Here is a 16,525-nt window from a genome sequence, read left to right as displayed (position 1 = left end):
CCTAGATAATCCAAACCGACCTAGATAATCCAAATAATCTCTCCAACTCAATATCCTAAAATAATCACATCTGCAAAGTGTTTGCCAGATTGATCTGCTTCTTTCCACTTTCACCCTCACAAAGCAGGAAGCAGCAAATCTCCTGCTTAAAACCTTTCATGTTTACCAGTACAATCCAAAACCCTTACTATGGCCTCAAGGCCTGTGTGGTCTGGCCCTTGGCTGCTTCTCGGCCACCCCACCTTTCCTCACTTTGTCCACTCTGTCCTACTATTCCCACTTTTTTGCTATTTCTCAAATGTACCAAGCATGCTGGAGGGAGTTCCTTCTCTCCGGAGCACCCACTCCCCAGCTCTTCATGGGGTTGTTTCCTTCGTACGTAAATCTCAGCTCCAAGATCACCTACTCAGATCCTTTTTGTCATTCTCTGCCCCACTGTGTCCTCTTCCTTCTCCGCCATAGCACTCATAGTTCTCTGAAATCAGTTTAGGGACTTTATTTGCTTGTGTGTTGGTTGTTCGTCTGTGATGATTGTCGGCTGTCCCAAGCTTCTCCTCTGTGGCCTAAACAGCCCCAATGACATGCTGTCCGATCATAAGCTACCCTTTAGGATGAAGCCACTATGTCCTGCCGATATCATACTCTTGAATTGTGGTACCAATGACTCAACATGATATTTGTCTGCCCAGTATAAGTTTGGAAGAAAGATCACCCACCTTATTCCAGATTCTTTACTAATTAATGAAGATCCTTCATTAATCAAAAGAACAGGACTCCACAGGGGACAAACAGAAAAAAAGACTTTATTCTTTCCCCTCCTGGTCCCTTACTAGACATCTGCAAAATCCTAATTTCTCTGTCCCATGGATGAAATCACAAGCAAGTTCCATAATTCTTGGTTAGATAATAAAAAGTCTGTTATTGATTTGAGACCCAAGAAAACTCTTGATTCTGTCAGTCTGATACTGTTCAAAATAATAAAGCTCTAAACTCCGTAATCCTGCAGTAACCCTCTCCAAAGAAATCCTCTTTTTTTCTCTCAGCCTCTCTTCAATTTCTTACATCATTGAAGTAAGGGATGAGCCAAGCCTCATCCTTTGTAATAAATCCTGAAGAGAAGCACTAACTTCTTTGGCATGGAGGGGAAGGGGGGATTCTCTGTATTTGTTCTCTGCCTTTAGTGATACCTTAGCCCAATCTGAGACTTTAAGAGTTCCATTTTATCACCCCATTGCAAAGGTTAAGATTATATTTGAGCTTTTTGTAGCTTTAGCCCTGTTGAGTTACACAGAGTTTACAGTCTCTTGAAACTGCCAATTCTTTTTTCACAGTAAGTTCGTAAGTCTCCCTATGAAGAACTTGTGAGCTAGGCGACGGGATCCATGTGGGAGACATTACATTTATCCTCATGACATTTATTTTTCCTGGACTCCAGATGGCACCCTAGCTTCCTCCTTATCCCCTGCCTTGGGAAAAGCCATATCTAATAATACTGCTGTATCCTCTCAGTTCTCAGTATCTTCTCTTTAAATAGAAAAACCACCTTCCAGTCCCCTGGTCCAAGAAGAGCCAAACTGCTACAGCGTTGTAACAAACCGGTGATCCGAAATCCTGAGAAGGCTCATTTGAAGTGGAGAAGGAGCACTCCACAGGCAGTTTATGCCCCGAATTTCATGAGACCCACAGACAGGATTAGGCCTTCTCAGGCCCCAAGTCTATGCACGAGTCCTTCCTCCCACCCTTTGTCTCCCCCTCATCCAATCAACGTCCGGCATCTGTTTTCTCCAGCCAATTAGCATCTCCAGGAGCCCTGTCCCGTTTGTCCTCGCCCCCTGACCATCAGTGGGCGGTGCCTGCGTTCTGAGGACAATCACACCCGAGCATGGCCCGACACTGCCCTCCGTGACGCCATGTGGGCGGGGCGGGACGGTAGATAAGAGATGCGGGCCGCCTCTGCTCGTGGCAGGATAGCTCGCCCGCCCTGCGTCTGGAGACCCAAGTCCCAGCCCGGGAGGGCGGAGGACATGAAGGAGAAGGAGGCCGGCTCCCGGGAGACTCGCCGTCGGGAATGTTGCAGCAGCAGGGGTGCTTTCGGCCGCTGCGGCAGGGGGCGCGGCGGAGCACAGGACGCCGGTCGCGGGGAGACATTGTGTTCCAGGTGCTGAAGCAGCAGCTGTCCAGCGGCGCCGTGGTCGTACTGCACGTGGTGGAACGGGACCTCTTCAACCAGATAGCGCGCGAGGTGACCCGGCTCAGGCGGAAGGACGCGGACCTACGAGACGAGCGCCGGGCCACCGGGACTGCTGAGATCCGCGCCGCCCTCCGGTCGCTCCTGTCCGCGAGAGCTGCGTTTCGTGCCCGCACGTCCTCCTAGCGGGCGTGTGGCCGGAGGGTGTTCCGCGCGCTGCCCTCGCTAGTCCGGAGGAGCGGGCTCCGCCTGGGGTCTCCCTGGGACAGGCTCTGCTGCTGAATGCTTGCGGAAAATCGCAGATTTACAGATACAACTAGGTTATCATCCAGGCTGCAGCAGAGATACTTGCACCTGGGCCTTTGGTGTGTTGCGGAAGAAATGAAGGTGTTTGCAGAGTAAATACCCAGAAAAGGAAGAAACATTTAAAATCAGGCAGGGATGTCATGGGCTCAGGTAAAGGTCCAAGCAAACGTGGGAGGTTAGAATCCAGGCACCTGGACCACTCCTTATGCCTCACCCCCTGGTGAAGATGGAAATAAAGGGAAATCTGATTTGCTCTCTGTTGAACCTGGCTTCTTATGTGCTGCTTTGTGGGGTGTATGTGATGGGTGAGGAAAGCTCAGACAAAGATAGGGTTCCTCCAGTAGAGGAAGTGTCCTGTCTCCTCCCCTCCATCCCTAGCTCAGTATTTCTCCTCTTAGTCATCTTCATCCCCTGTACCAGGTCTTTGCACTGTTGTGCTTGTGTATTAAAATGTAGATGAGAGGTGAAGAAGCCAGAAGGGCAAGTAGAGAGTGCTGACAAAACACTAGCCACCCAAACCAAGCTTACTAGGGGAAGAGGAGCCTGAAATGAGGACTGAAGGGTAAGGAAGAGTCCTTCCCATTCCCACACGGGCCCCCTACATTTTTCTCCTATTTCCTGGCAAGCTAGGACTCCCCACCTAGAACTCCCTGCTGCTTTCCTCTCATCCTGCTCCACTTCCTGGGTTTATTCTTTCCCTTTCATCTCTGTTCTCTCTTATTCCTGTTTTATTCTCTCCATTTACTGTCATTTCTTCTGTTTTACTTCTGTTTTACTTCCTCCTTTCTGGCCCTCAATGCATATTCTTGCCTCCCTTTTCTTTCTGTCTTCTCCCCTTTTCCTTGCCTGTCTTTCATCTATTTTTCTCTGTACCTAGAAAGTTTTACATTTGGGCCAAAAATGGATCCAACCAATCCTCTACTGCCATCTTCCAGCATCAGGCTTCTAATACAGAAGAACTTGTGAGTTACCAGCATTCTGAAGTCCTTTCTTCTGGTTCTGTTCTTGTTGCATTCCCCTCCTGGTCTGTTCAGTCCACTCACCAGGCCATGTTTGGATGGTTCCCAAAATGAACCATCTCTCCTTGCTTCCACCCTCCCCACACCAGGACCTGGTGAATCTTGCCCTCCACAGACTGTCCATTCAACTGGTGAGAAATGAAGCCACTTCCACCAGTGAGAACTGGGAAACATGGTTGGCATTCCCTCATTGTCAATCTTCGGTTTACTTTCTCCAAGAGTATCTAAAACAGCTGTGGCTATACTCCCCGTTGGGAGCCCTGAGCAGAGACTGCAGTCTGCTGGATTAGAGGGTTGGTCTTCATGCCTCATTAGCCTTGGCACCCTTTAGACTTTCTCTGAAATTCATGCAGAGGCTAACCACACCATCCCTCTTTTCCTAGCCCAAAACCCTAATGAAAATGCTGTACCTTGAGAGCTAAATAGACAGGACTTGATCACAAAGCAACTCTTAAGAATCCTAAAAGCCTGCTATAGCTGTGTGTAAAAATGCTCCCCATCATCCCATAGCCTTATTTATCTAGAAGGCCTGGAAAAGGAGGAAAGGAGGCTACTTGCTAACAGCCCCAGCAGTAAAATAAGGTGAGAAGCATGTTTAGTAGGTGAGGACATGTGTTGGGAAGAACTTTTGTTGTAAGGCCTGCTTCTGATTATGCCAACCCTCTCCCTGGGTTGTAAAGACACCCAACATGATGCCTAAAACAAAATGCTTACCCCCAGCCCTCTCCACCAAGAAAACCCAAGTCTGGCTATTGCATCTGTTGAGATGACTATTTCAAGTTTATTAACTGAAGTCTTGATATTCCGAAGGCAGTAATTTCAGACTAGAAAGCAAAACTGAGCTCTTGGTGGACATTGGGAAAAGGAGATGGGATCTGAAAGGTGCTTGGTAGCAAGAAGTGGATTGTGTTCCGGGGCGTACAAGAAAATTGTTGGAGACAAGTGAGGTGGTTCACATCTCCACTGAGACTTGAAAATAAGTCTGTATTTTCTTGGAGCACTTTAAGGTCATGACAACAGAATGAACAATGATATGGGGGTGGTCATGGGGAATGGCTTGCAGGAAACATTTTCTCCCTTACCATGTGCACCACTGCAGTCCAACACGGAGAGAGGAGGAGAGTTGGCAGAGCACGGTGGGAGGCTTTTTAGAAGCTATTATAAGACCCTCTTTGTAACCCGAGCATCTAGACCTACTGAGTCACCTAATCCCTGCCAGCACCATATATTGGAGCCTAGGAGAGAGCAGATGTGATGATGGTGAGTCCTTCAGGATCTCCAAAGCCATTAGTAGCTGAGGGTCTGGGCCTTGCTGATCTATTAAAGCTCAGTTTATCTTGAAGGAATCTTGTCTTGGGGGTGGGCAGGACAGGGGAAAAGGAATGTCAAAGGAGAGCAGAGAAACAACTGGGAAGCTTGGGGGAAGGACCCTGAGGCACTAAGGAGACAAAGTTCCAAGAGCAGCAAGAAAAGACTCCTCTAAATCAGATGACCCTCCCTGACTCTTCATTATTGTTCCACCCTCCACCCCATAACTCCTACCCTGCCCTAGCCTGGTACTACCTCCTCCTCAGCCTGCCCCCAATTCTTGCTCTGCCAATCATCTCCACTTCACCCAGCTCCCTACAGTAAGGTAAGAAAACACCTTAAGTCCCAGGGCATTGTTATCTTGTACATGTGCAACTACTTCCAGGAGGTGAAACAGCAAAAAGGCAGCCGAGTAGAGTTAGAACCAGAGTCAGGGGCATTGCCTGTAAAGAGTTTAAATACAAAAATAAAAGCAAATAAGTCAGTGCTTTTTAATTACCATCATACCCTATCAATCATAAACAATATTAGTGCTAAAACACTTCACCCAGGTAAAATCTCCTAGTGGTCTAAATTCTAAACAATTGTAGAATTACAGTTCAGTTAGTCTATCTCAAGATCCTTATGCTTTAAGTAGCACATTCTTATTTGTCCTTTAATAAACATTATATTCTACATGGAAGTCAATTTGGAGAACTCCCATTACTGGGTTGGCCCACTCGGCTACACATGCTCACTTCCAAAGTAAGTTCCTAACAGTTTTGTTTGGAAGCATTTGAGCTCACTTTGGGCACATATAGCATCTCCATGGCTTAAGGTACCACATATACCTGCATTTAAATAGTGGATTCAAAATAAACCATAGCACAGTGGTTGTAAAGATGGAGATTCAGCTTGAGTTAAACAATTCTGTTATTCTACATAGCCACTTGCCTGGAAGCTAAAGTGGCGAAACAGTGTGAACTACAAAGTGTAATATGTTTGGTGAGTACAGATTTTAGTTTATGCATGAAATATTTTATGGAATTTGAACATTTTTTAAAATTGAAAAAGCTAGAATAAATGAATCTAGAAAAGAAAATATCACATCAGTAGTAGAATTTAGCCAAATAGCTTTAGAACTTTCCTCAGTCCCGCCCAGTGGTCCTAAAAGCTGCATCTTCTTGCTACATGGCAACATTTCAGTTCCTCTCAAAGGGTATTCTAGGTATTTCAAGTATCTTGCTCTAACACCACCTCTCTTTCTAGTCCACTCCTTCTGGTCCACTCCTTTTTTTTTTTTTTTTTTTTTACATCTTTATTGAAGTATGATTGCTTTACACTGGTGTGTTAGTTTCTGCTGTATAACAAAGTGAATCAGCTATACATATACATACATCCCCATATCTCTTCCGTCTTGCGTCTCCCTCCCACCGTCCCTTTCCCACCCCTCTAGGTGGTCACAAACCACCTAGCTATGTGGCTGTTTCCCACTAGCTAGCTATTTTACATTTGGTAGTGTATATATGTCCATGCCACTCTCTCACTTTGTCCCAGCTTACCCTTCCCCCTCCCGGTGTCCTCAAGTCCATTCTCTATGTCTCAGTCTTTATTCCTGTCCTGCCCCTAGGTTCTTCAGAACCTTTTTTTTTTTTTTTAGATTCCATATATATGTGTTAGTATATGGCATTTGTTTTTCTCTTTCTGACTTACTTCACTCTGTATGACAGTCTCTAAGTCCATCCACCTCACTACAAATAACTCAGTTTTGTTTCTTTTTATGGCTGAGTAATATTCCATTGTATATATGTGCCACATCTTCTTTATCCCTTCATCTGTCGATGGACACTTAGGTTGCTTCCATGTCCTGGCTATTGTAAATAGAGGTGCAATGAACATTGTGGTACAGGACTCTTTTTGAATTATGATTTTCTCATGGTATATGCCCAGTAGTGGGATCGCTGGGTCATATGGTAGTTCCATTTTTAGTTTTTTGAAGAACCTCCATACCGTTCTCCATAGCGCTGTATCAATTTACATCCCCACCAACAGTGCAAGAGGGTTCCCTTTTCTCCACACCCTCTCCAGCATTTATTGTTTGTAGATTTTTTGATGATGGCCATTCTGACAGGTGTGAGGTGATACCTCATTGTAGTTTTGATTTGCATTTCTCTAATGATTAGTGATGACTAACAGTCATCTTAAACTTGAAGATCAAAAGCAATACTCTCCCTCCTCCACAGTCTGCCTCCTCCCTGCCTTCCCTATTAGGCAATTGCTCAGGCCCAAATTCCTCTAGTTACACGCCACTTCTTTACTTCTTGTGCATCAACAAATCTTATTGGCTCCATCTTAGAAATATATCCAGAATTCAACTATCTCTCACCACCTGGCCTGCTGTTCCCCTGGTCCATCCAAGGGAGCTTGCACTAGCCTCTCAACTCTTCTCCCTGCTTTATTCATGCACTCTGCAGTCCACTCTCCATATAGCAGGCAGAGGATCCTTGGAAAGCAGGCCATATCTTACCAAACCTCAGCTCTCCTCTTCACTCAGGCTGGCACCAGGCCCTCTCATTCAGTTCCAGCCACATTGTCTGTTTTGCACTCCTTTCTGGCCTTTGCATCTGTTCTCTCTCCCCACAGATATTCTATCTGGTTGCTCCCCAACTCTCTTCAAATGTCTGCTCAAAAGCCACATCCTGAGAGGGCTTCTGAACCACTTACATCTCTCTCTACCCTTCTTTCTCTATTTTTCTTCACAGTACTTATCACTCCCCACATATAATCATTTTGTTTATTTTCCATCTTTCTTTGCTGGAATGTGAGCTTCTTGAGCGCAGACAGTTTGTTTTCTTCTCTGGTGCATCCCTGGTCCTTGCCCTCCAGGGTCTCAGAGGATTTTCTGGGTGAGGTAGAAGGAATGAAGACAGATCAAGCATGTTGAGGAAAAAGCAGCTAGCTCACTGGGGTACATGGGAGACTGTGAGGTAAGGTCAGGCTGGCCAGGAGTTCCTGAAGGCCAAGTAGGCCTCCAGAGAAATTAGGATATGATCGTCAGGGTTGTGGAAAACATCCCTCCCCTTCTCTCAGTGCTTATGCCCTCCCTTCAGTTAAGGCTCCAATGTGAAAGAAATGATTATCCAAAACTTGAAAGTAGAAAAGAGATTATTAGTGACAAAAGTTCCCTCTTTGACCAAAATTTAGTCAGGCTCCTCTGAGCCCTCTTTTCAACTAGGCCTTGACCTTGTGCTTCCATGTCCTGCCTTGTAGAGTCTAATTTTAATAAGAATCCTGCTAGTTAGTTTAGTGAGGATCTCCCCACCTTTAATACCTGATCACCCTCCACAGCTAATCAAATTCCTCACCCCCACCATTCTCCAGGTGATATCTGATGACCCTGGCCTGCAGGAATCCTATTAAATCAGTTTAGCAAGAATCTCTCGAGAGCCGAGAATGGGAGAAGAGCATCCTGTGTAAGCAGTCCCTCCGGCCTCCTCGCCTCTCCTCTCCGCACCTCGCTCTCGCGGCCTGCCCACCCTGCCGCCTGCTCGCCGCCCAGAACACCTTCCACCATGGCCACCTCAGCGAGCTCCCACTTGAACAAAGGCATCAAGCAGGTGTACATGTCCCTGCCTCAGGGTGAGAAAGTCCAAGCTATGTATATCTGGATTGATGGTACTGGAGAAGGACTGCGCTGCAAGACCCGGACCCTGGACTGTGAGCCCAAGTGTATAGAAGAGTTGCCGGAGTGGAATTTTGATGGCTCTAGTACTTTTCAGTCCGAAGGCTCCAACAGTGACATGTATCTCGTCCCTGCTGCCATGTTTCGGGACCCTTTCCGCAAGGACCCCAACAAGCTGGTGTTCTGTGAAGTCTTCAAGTACAACCGAAAGCCTGCAGAGACCAATTTAAGGCACACCTGTAAACGGATAATGGACATGGTGGGCAACCAGTGCCCCTGGTTTGGAATGGAGCAGGAATATACTCTCATGGGCACAGATGGGCATCCCTTTGGTTGGCCTTCCAATGGCTTCCCTGGGCCCCAAGGTCCCTACTACTGTGGTGTGGGAGCAGACAAAGCCTATGGCAGGGATATCGTGGAGGCTCACTACCGGGCCTGCTTGTATGCCGGCATCAAGATCGGGGGCACGAATGCCGAGGTCATGCCTGCCCAGTGGGAATTCCAGATAGGGCCGTGTGAAGGAATCGACATGGGAGATCATCTCTGGGTGGCCCGCTTCATCTTGCATCGTGTGTGTGAAGACTTCGGAGTGATTGCCACCTTTGATCCTAAGCCCATTCCTGGGAACTGGAATGGTGCCGGCTGCCACACCAACTTCAGCACCAAGGCCATGCGAGAGGAGAATGGTCTGAAGTACATTGAGGAGGCCATCGAGAAACTAAGCAAGCGACACCAGTACCACATCCGAGCCTACGATCCCAAGGGGGGCCTGGACAACGCCCGGCGCCTAACTGGATTCCACGAAACCTCCAACATCAACGACTTCTCTGCCGGTGTGGCCAACCGTGGCGCTAGCATCCGCATTCCCCGGACTGTCGGCCAGGAGAAGAAGGGTTACTTTGAAGACCGTCGCCCCTCTGCCAACTGTGACCCCTTTGCGGTGACAGAAGCCCTCATCCGCACATGTCTTCTCAATGAAACTGGCGACGAGCCCTTCCAGTACAAAAACTAAGTGGACTAGATTTGCAGCCGTCAAAACCCCTCCTAATCCTACATCCTGCTGCCACTCTCGCCCCTCTCACCTGTCATAATAGCTGTTAACTCAAAGGGCGGGATGTCAAGGTCTTTTTTTATTCCTCACTCTTGCTTTCTTTGGCCAGGATAGAGGGGTCAAGTTCTTAATCTCTTCACACCCACCTACCCCCCCCCATTTTTTTTCCTATCACTGAAGCTTTCTAGTGCGTTAGTCGGGGCGGGGTTGGGGAAACATAACCACTGCTTCCATTTAATCAGGTGTGTTTGTCCAATAGGCATAGCTATCCGGACAGAAAGCATAGTATTTGTGAAGGGAGGGGGAGTACTTTCTCTGCGTCATAGCTGAGTGGGGGGCAGGGGGCTTGATTCTGTGGTAAGGTTAGGATTTCCCTTTCTTGGTGAGAAATTCCATTACTTATAAGGTTATAACCAACTTTCTATTAAAAGTGAGAATTAGGGGAGAAGGAAGGGTGGGAAATCAGGTCGGAAAATGCCCTAGATCTCCTAGTGTGGTGCTTCCCTTGCCTGGGGCTAAATGCCCTGACAAGCTCAGCATAAATGGATGGATAGCCCTACCTTAAAAGAAAGAGTTCCATGTTGTTTGGTCCTCCATTTATAACACAAAGCAGAGTAGTATTTTTATATTTAAATGTAAAAACAAAAAAATTATATATACGGGTGTGCAGATAAATGTGTGTTTTCTCCTTAGCAAGTAAAAACCATTCTGGTCACGGGGAGCCATATTTGAGTTGAGTAGTCTGGTCTCCTTTTCGGGGGGGGGACGGGGTGGGGTCTTGACAAGTTGGCTACTGGGCTCTCATCCCCTCACTACCGCTTCAGGGCTTCTCTGCCCTGCTCACCCTTCTGGGGAGGCTGGCACGGGTTGGCTGTGTCAGCCCGCGGGAGCAGCAGCAGTCACCTGAGCCCTGGGGCTTTGGTTCAAAAGACACACACGTACTTGTACACACAGGGGTTTGGAAATATGAGTTGGCTGGTCAACTTGAGCATGTTACTGACAAGGGGGTTTGGGGGTTATTTTCTGGTGGGACTAGCATGTCACTAAAGCAGGCCTTTTGATATATTAAAAAAAAATTTTTTTTAAAGCAAAACAAGTTTAGATTTTAATCATATTTGTAGGGTTTCTAAGTCTTTGTTTTACAGAATTGCTTGTTTGCTTCAGCTGTCTCCTTCCCATGTCTGCTGATGGAGGAGATGAGGACAGGTCTGGAGTCAAAACACTTGTAATTTTGTGTCCTGATGTCTATTCTCTGAGTGTGAAATATTCCCTTCCTTTATTTAGATTCCTGAGGAGTTTTTTTTTTTTTCTTTTATAATAAAAAAAACCCCCACCTTTGTCCCTAAAAAAAAAAAAAAAAAAAAGAATCTCTCTACTCTTGATGTCTCTTCTTAGCCATTTTCCATCCAGAGACCCCACCCTGCTCCTTAGCCAGAAATCCCCACTTTTCCTTGCTGTATTTGGAAGTGAGCCCAGTTCTATTATATAAGGTCTCTTTTCCCCTATTGCAATAGTTCCTGGATAAAATGTATTTTTAATGCTTTAACTGTTATTCGGCTCTGATTCTCTTGGACACTAGGTGTCCTTACAGCTTAACTTTGTCTAGCAGATCTTTTGGGGATTATCTGATTCCATGTGCACCTTTGATTGGCTTCTACTGACTTTATTTTACAATTCCATATGGGTAGAAATTAACTTGTAGAAAACCGATAGTAATGCAAATGGTTTCTGTCTGAGTGCAAGGCCAAAGATTCCTATTTATAGCAATGCAAATAAAATTTGTCAAGAGATGCACCTGATTTATCTCTGGTGGACAAAAACAACCCCAAAGTAGTGACCATACCTTAAACATCACAGTTTATTATACCCTTAATATATTAACCTATCTTCCATCTGTTAGTAATCTCTTTTCAACATTCCTTTGGCTGACTATTAAAAAAATGATGGGGGACTTCCCTGGTGGCACAGTGGTTGGGAGTCTGCCTGCCAATGAGAGGGGACACGGGTTCGAGCACTGGTCCGGAAGGATCCTACATGCCGAGGAGCAACTAGGCCGTGCGCCACAACTGCTGAGCCTGCGCTCTGGAACCCATGAGCGACAGCTACTGAGCCCACGAGCCACAACTGCTGAAGCCCACATGCCTAGAGCCCGTGCTCCCCAACGGGAGAGGTCACTGCAATTAGAGGCCTACGCGATGCAACGAAGAGTAGCCCCCGCTCGCTGCAACTAGAGAAAGCCTGCGTGCAGCAGCGAAGACCCAACGCAGCCATAAAAAAAAAAAAAAGATGTCTAAAAATAGACCTCCACCATCTCATCGCCCTGCTTTTGTTTTGTCCTTACAGCCTGTATATTTGTTTGTGCTGACTGTGCCCTTCACTGGCAGTCAGCTTGCCAGGGCAGGGACTTTGTTCACTGCTATATCAAGAAAGACTCAATGAACAAATGAATGAATGAGTGAGTGAATGGTATGTGGTCTGGAGCACAGGAGTGGGGTCTTTCCATTGATGCTAAAGCACTCTTGCTATCTTTGTACTCTTTTGTTAACTGCTCCCCTGAACTCTTTTTCAACTAGGCCTGTCTTTTGGACTTCCATGTTTCTCTCTACAATGTCCATTTTTAGCAAGAATCCTGCTAATATGTTTAACCAGAATGCCCCATCCTTGATATATGATCACCCTGAATATATAATGGGGCTCCTTGTCCTCTACCATCTGCCAGGTGATGTCTGATATCCTGGCCTACCTTCAGCAAGAACCCTGTTAGATTGGGTTGTACAGAACCCCCCCCCCTTAGTAATTTTCCATCCAGTGATGGCCCCCCACCTCTCTCCTTGGCTATAAATTTCCACTCTCCCTTGTACTCAGAGCTGAGTCTAATCTCTCCTCCCCCACTGCAAGACCTGGTGCAGTGGGACCTACACATATCTTGATAACGCCCCCCTTGAACAAAGTCTTCCTTACAGTGTTTTAACAATTGTCATGAATGAATTTTTTTTCTTGAACACTGATCTCCCCATTATCTGTAACCACGGCTGGGTGACTTGGCAGAGGAAGAGGGGTGCACTTTAAGAGGATGGGTATGCCAGGGACAATAAGGCAGAAAGCCCTAATAATTTTTTTTACATATTTATTGGAGTATAATTGCTTCACAATGGTGTGTTAGTTTCTGCTTTATAACAAAGTGAATCAGTTATACATATACATCTGTTCCCACATCCCTTCCCTCTTGCGTCTCCCTCCCTCCCACCCTCCCTATCCCACCCCTCCAGGCGGTCACAAAGCACCGAGCTGATCTCCCTGTGCTATGCGGCTGCTTCCCACTAGCTATCTACCTTACGTTTGGTAGTGCACAGCCCTAATAATTTTGAAACAACAACAGTAATCACTGTCGCTTACTCTGTGGCAAGCGTACATTCCAGTGCTTTCCTTGTATTCACTCGTCTAGCCAGTTTTCGCAGCTAGGGCCAGGAATGTGCGGCGGGAACCCGGGATCTGGCAGTGGCGGGTAGCCCGGGTGGGCTGCATCCTGGCGCTTTCTCTTTGTCTTTGCTGCTATAGTTTCCCTCCTTTGCTGGGCCGGGTGGTCACTAACCCCCCTGGTTTTCTAGCGGGATTGTCCTTGCTTCTGGAGATCCGGCTCGATTTCCGGCTTCGCCCGGGAGAGCGAGGTTGGGCACTCCGGAGTGCCCGGTGTCCTCCAAGAGCTCCGCGGCTGGCGGCCGGCGCCCAGCAGGCGGTTCTCCTTCGCCCTGGTCGGGCGGATCCAGCGACAGCTCGCCTGGACCGTGAGGCGGGGCAGCGCAGCAGGCTGCCGCAGGAAGCAGGCTCTGTACGAGAAAGAAGTGAGCAGCGTGTCAGGATGGCCGAGTGGTCTAAGGCGCCAGACTCAAGGTGTATACCTTCCCTGTGGGCTTTCTGGTCTCCGAATGGAGGCGTGGGTTCGAATCCCACTTCTGACAGGCGCTTTTTACCACTTTCGGCTAGGCTGGCTAACTAACATACGTAGCGCATTTCCCCCGTGCTACTAGCGGTTTTTTGTTTTTTTTTTTTTCCTGTTTTCTGAGAAGGCGGCCATATTCAGACTTTACCGTTCCTGCTGTTCTCCACTACCTGTTTTCTCGGATTTACAGTGGCCGAGAGACTGTCTAGGTGGAAGAAGGAGGCGGTGTAAGTACCCGAGGCTCATGTAATCATATTCACGAGCCCAGTTTACGTCACACCTTTTACACTTAGTCTAGCTCGATGTAGAAGTTATTCTCATGTGCTCCCTGGTGGTCTAGTGGTTAGGATTCGGCGCTCTCACCGCCGCGGCCCGGGTTCGATTCCCGGTCAGGGAAAGCCTCGTTTTTGTTTCCACTTAACCTCAAAAATACGTTTCAACTTAACCTCAAAAATACAGTATTTGCTTTCTTTCTGGGAGAAAGGAATTACCAGAGGTGAGAGTTATTCTGGTTAACGGGTGCTAGCTGTGTGTGAATCATTGTCCTATACCTACAATACCTTAATTAGGAAGGGAAGAACACTGCGGACAGCACTAAATGATCCCAGAAAACCCTGGTGCTGCCACAACTGACAGTCTTCCAATGCCCAGGGTTAAAAAAAATCTCCCCGAATGCCCAAACTACCATTAGAATGGCAGATGTCACCTAGAGGGGGACTCAGGAAGGTCTTAGCTCCTCACAATGGCGCAGACAATTTTTGCTATGAAAAGAAGTCAGGAGATTCTCTCCCACCCCAACATCTACCTTTTTATTTTGAAAGTAAATTGAAATAATTAAAACAATGACCCAACGAACACCGGTTCTTTCTACCTACATACGACATAGGTTAATATTTTGCCACATTTTCTCTTTCTCTCTAGACAGATAGAGCTTCCCCAGCCTCCCACCCATTTGAAAGTTGCAGACAGTATTACACTACTCCATGTCACACCTGAGAAAATTAACTTGTCATCATCAGATACCAGTGCATGTGCAAATTTCCCCTAATTGTTCCCAAAATATCTTTTATAGCTGCTTTTTAAAAGTTTTTATTCTAGAAACTTTCACTGCCCATTTTTCTATTGTAACACCTGAGGAAAATAATCTATTTTAATAATAAAAACACTGGTCACACTTAATTTCGATCTTAATAGCTGTATAATATTCTGACCCTCTATGCTTACTTCGTTGTTTTTCAAAGTATTCATTTCTCCCTGGGTACCTTTTTTAGCCCTCTGGGCCAGAGCTGTTAGGATATATTCTACCTCCATATTAGTTACAAGCGGGCTTGCCAAACGACCCCAGGTCTTGGACAAATAATTTTGCCTCTGCTTTTCTGTGTGCTAGCAGTTGGCTTTTTTTTTTGTAATCCAGCCTTGTGTGGAGTATAGCATGGTGAATGATGGCTGGTGGTCAAGCTGAGCTGAGTTCAAGTCCTGACTGGACTTTTCAGAAGGCAAGATGTCTATCCTCGCTAAGCTTTAGTTTTCTCATCTATAAAACTGGCCAATCAAAGGATGAAGAAGAAAGAGAATGAAATTCCATCTAACCTTTAAGTTTCATTTTGAAATCTTTCCTCATCTTCAAAAGGAATTGGAAAGGGGCCTCCCTGGTGGCGCAGTGGTTGAGAGTCCGCCTGCCGATGCAGGGGATACGGGTTCGTGCCCCGGTCTGGGAGGATCCCATATGCCGCGGAGCGGCTGGGCCCGTGAGCCATGGCCGCTGGGCCTGTGCATCCGGAGCCTGTGCTCCGCAACGGGAGAGGCCACAACAGTGAGAGGCCCACATACCGCAAAAAAAAAAAAAAAAAAAAAGGAATTGGAAGGAATCTAAAAATAAAAAACAAAGGATTTAAAAAAAATGCTGGGAAGACACACATCTAAATGTAACTGATTTTCTTTACGTGGTAGGATTATGAAAAATTTAAATTTTCTTTGCTGTAATGTCATGCATTTGCTGATTTTTCTACCATGAGTATATAAAACATTAGTAGAAGAATAATACAACTTATTTGAAAAATTGCTCACACCTTACACAAAAATCAACTCAAAATCAGTCATAGATTTAAATGTAACACATAAAACTATAAAAACTTTATAACAAAACAGGAGAAAACCTTTAGGACCTAGGGCTTAGTGAAGAGTTCTTAGAAATGACAATAAAAACATGATCCACAAAAGAAAATATTAAATTGGATCTCATCAAAATTAAAAACTTATCCTGCAAAAGACCTTGTTAAGAGGATGTAAAGACAAGCAACAAACAGGAAAAAAAATTTGCAAACGACATATCTGACAAAGGGCTCATATCTAGGATATAATAGAGAACTCTCAAAACTCAATGGTAAGAAAGCAAACAATCCAATTAGAAAATGAGCCAATGACATGACAAGACATTTATGTTCAACGTTGTTGAAGTGCAAATTAAAATCACAATGAGATATCACCACAGGCTTTTCAGAATAGCTAAAATAAAAAGCAGTGATAACACCAAGTCCTAGCGAGGATGAAGAGAAAGTAGATCACTTATTCATTGTTAGTGGGAATGTAAATGGTATAGCCATTTAGGAAAGAGTCTGACAATATTTTACAAAACAAAACATGAACTTACCATATGACCCAACAATTACATACTTAGGCATTTATCACAGAGCAGTGAAAGCTGATATTCACACAAAAACCTGTACACAAATGTTCATGGCACCCTTATTTGTAACAGCCAAAAAACAGGGAAACAGGGAGTAACTGAAATGCCCTTCAATAGATGAATGGTTAAACAAATGGTGGTACCACCATACTACAGAATGCTACTCAGCACTAACAACAAATAAACTATCGATGCAGGATACAACTTGGATATACCTCAGGGAATTATGTAGAGTGAAAAAGTCAATCTCAAAAGGTCACATACTGCATGATTCTATTTATATAACATTCTATAAATGATAAGATTATAGTGACTGAAAACAGATTAGTGGTTGCTAGGGATTGTGTTTATTGGGGGGTAGGGAGT

At 45.8% G+C, this 16,525-nt stretch overlaps 1 protein-coding gene across 1 annotated transcript; it reads left to right on the top strand.

Moving 5' to 3' along the window:
- The first annotated feature begins 8,259 nt into the window (after window positions 1-8,259).
- Window positions 8,260-10,291, top strand: LOC309803791 (glutamine synthetase-like). Its single transcript, XM_082620519.1, has one exon. It carries the CDS (start codon window positions 8,373-8,375, stop codon window positions 9,492-9,494), a length of 1,122 nt encoding a protein of 373 aa, XP_082476645.1. The 5' UTR covers window positions 8,260-8,372; the 3' UTR covers window positions 9,495-10,291.
- Window positions 10,292-16,525: the final 6,234 nt, after the last annotated feature.

The sequence above is a fragment of the Mesoplodon mirus genome (genome assembly GCF_964341445.2).
Source record: "Mesoplodon mirus genome assembly, chromosome: 5".
NCBI lineage: Eukaryota > Metazoa > Chordata > Mammalia > Artiodactyla > Ziphiidae > Mesoplodon > Mesoplodon mirus.
Note: the sequence above shows the minus strand (reverse complement) of the source record. Positions and strands in the feature narration are given on the sequence as shown.

Bases quoted from the DNA above. Each gene is read 5' to 3' on its own strand.
- LOC309803791 (XM_082620519.1), top strand. From the start codon at position 8,373: ATGGCCACCTCAGCGAGCTCCCACTTGAACAAAGGCATCAAGCAGGTG.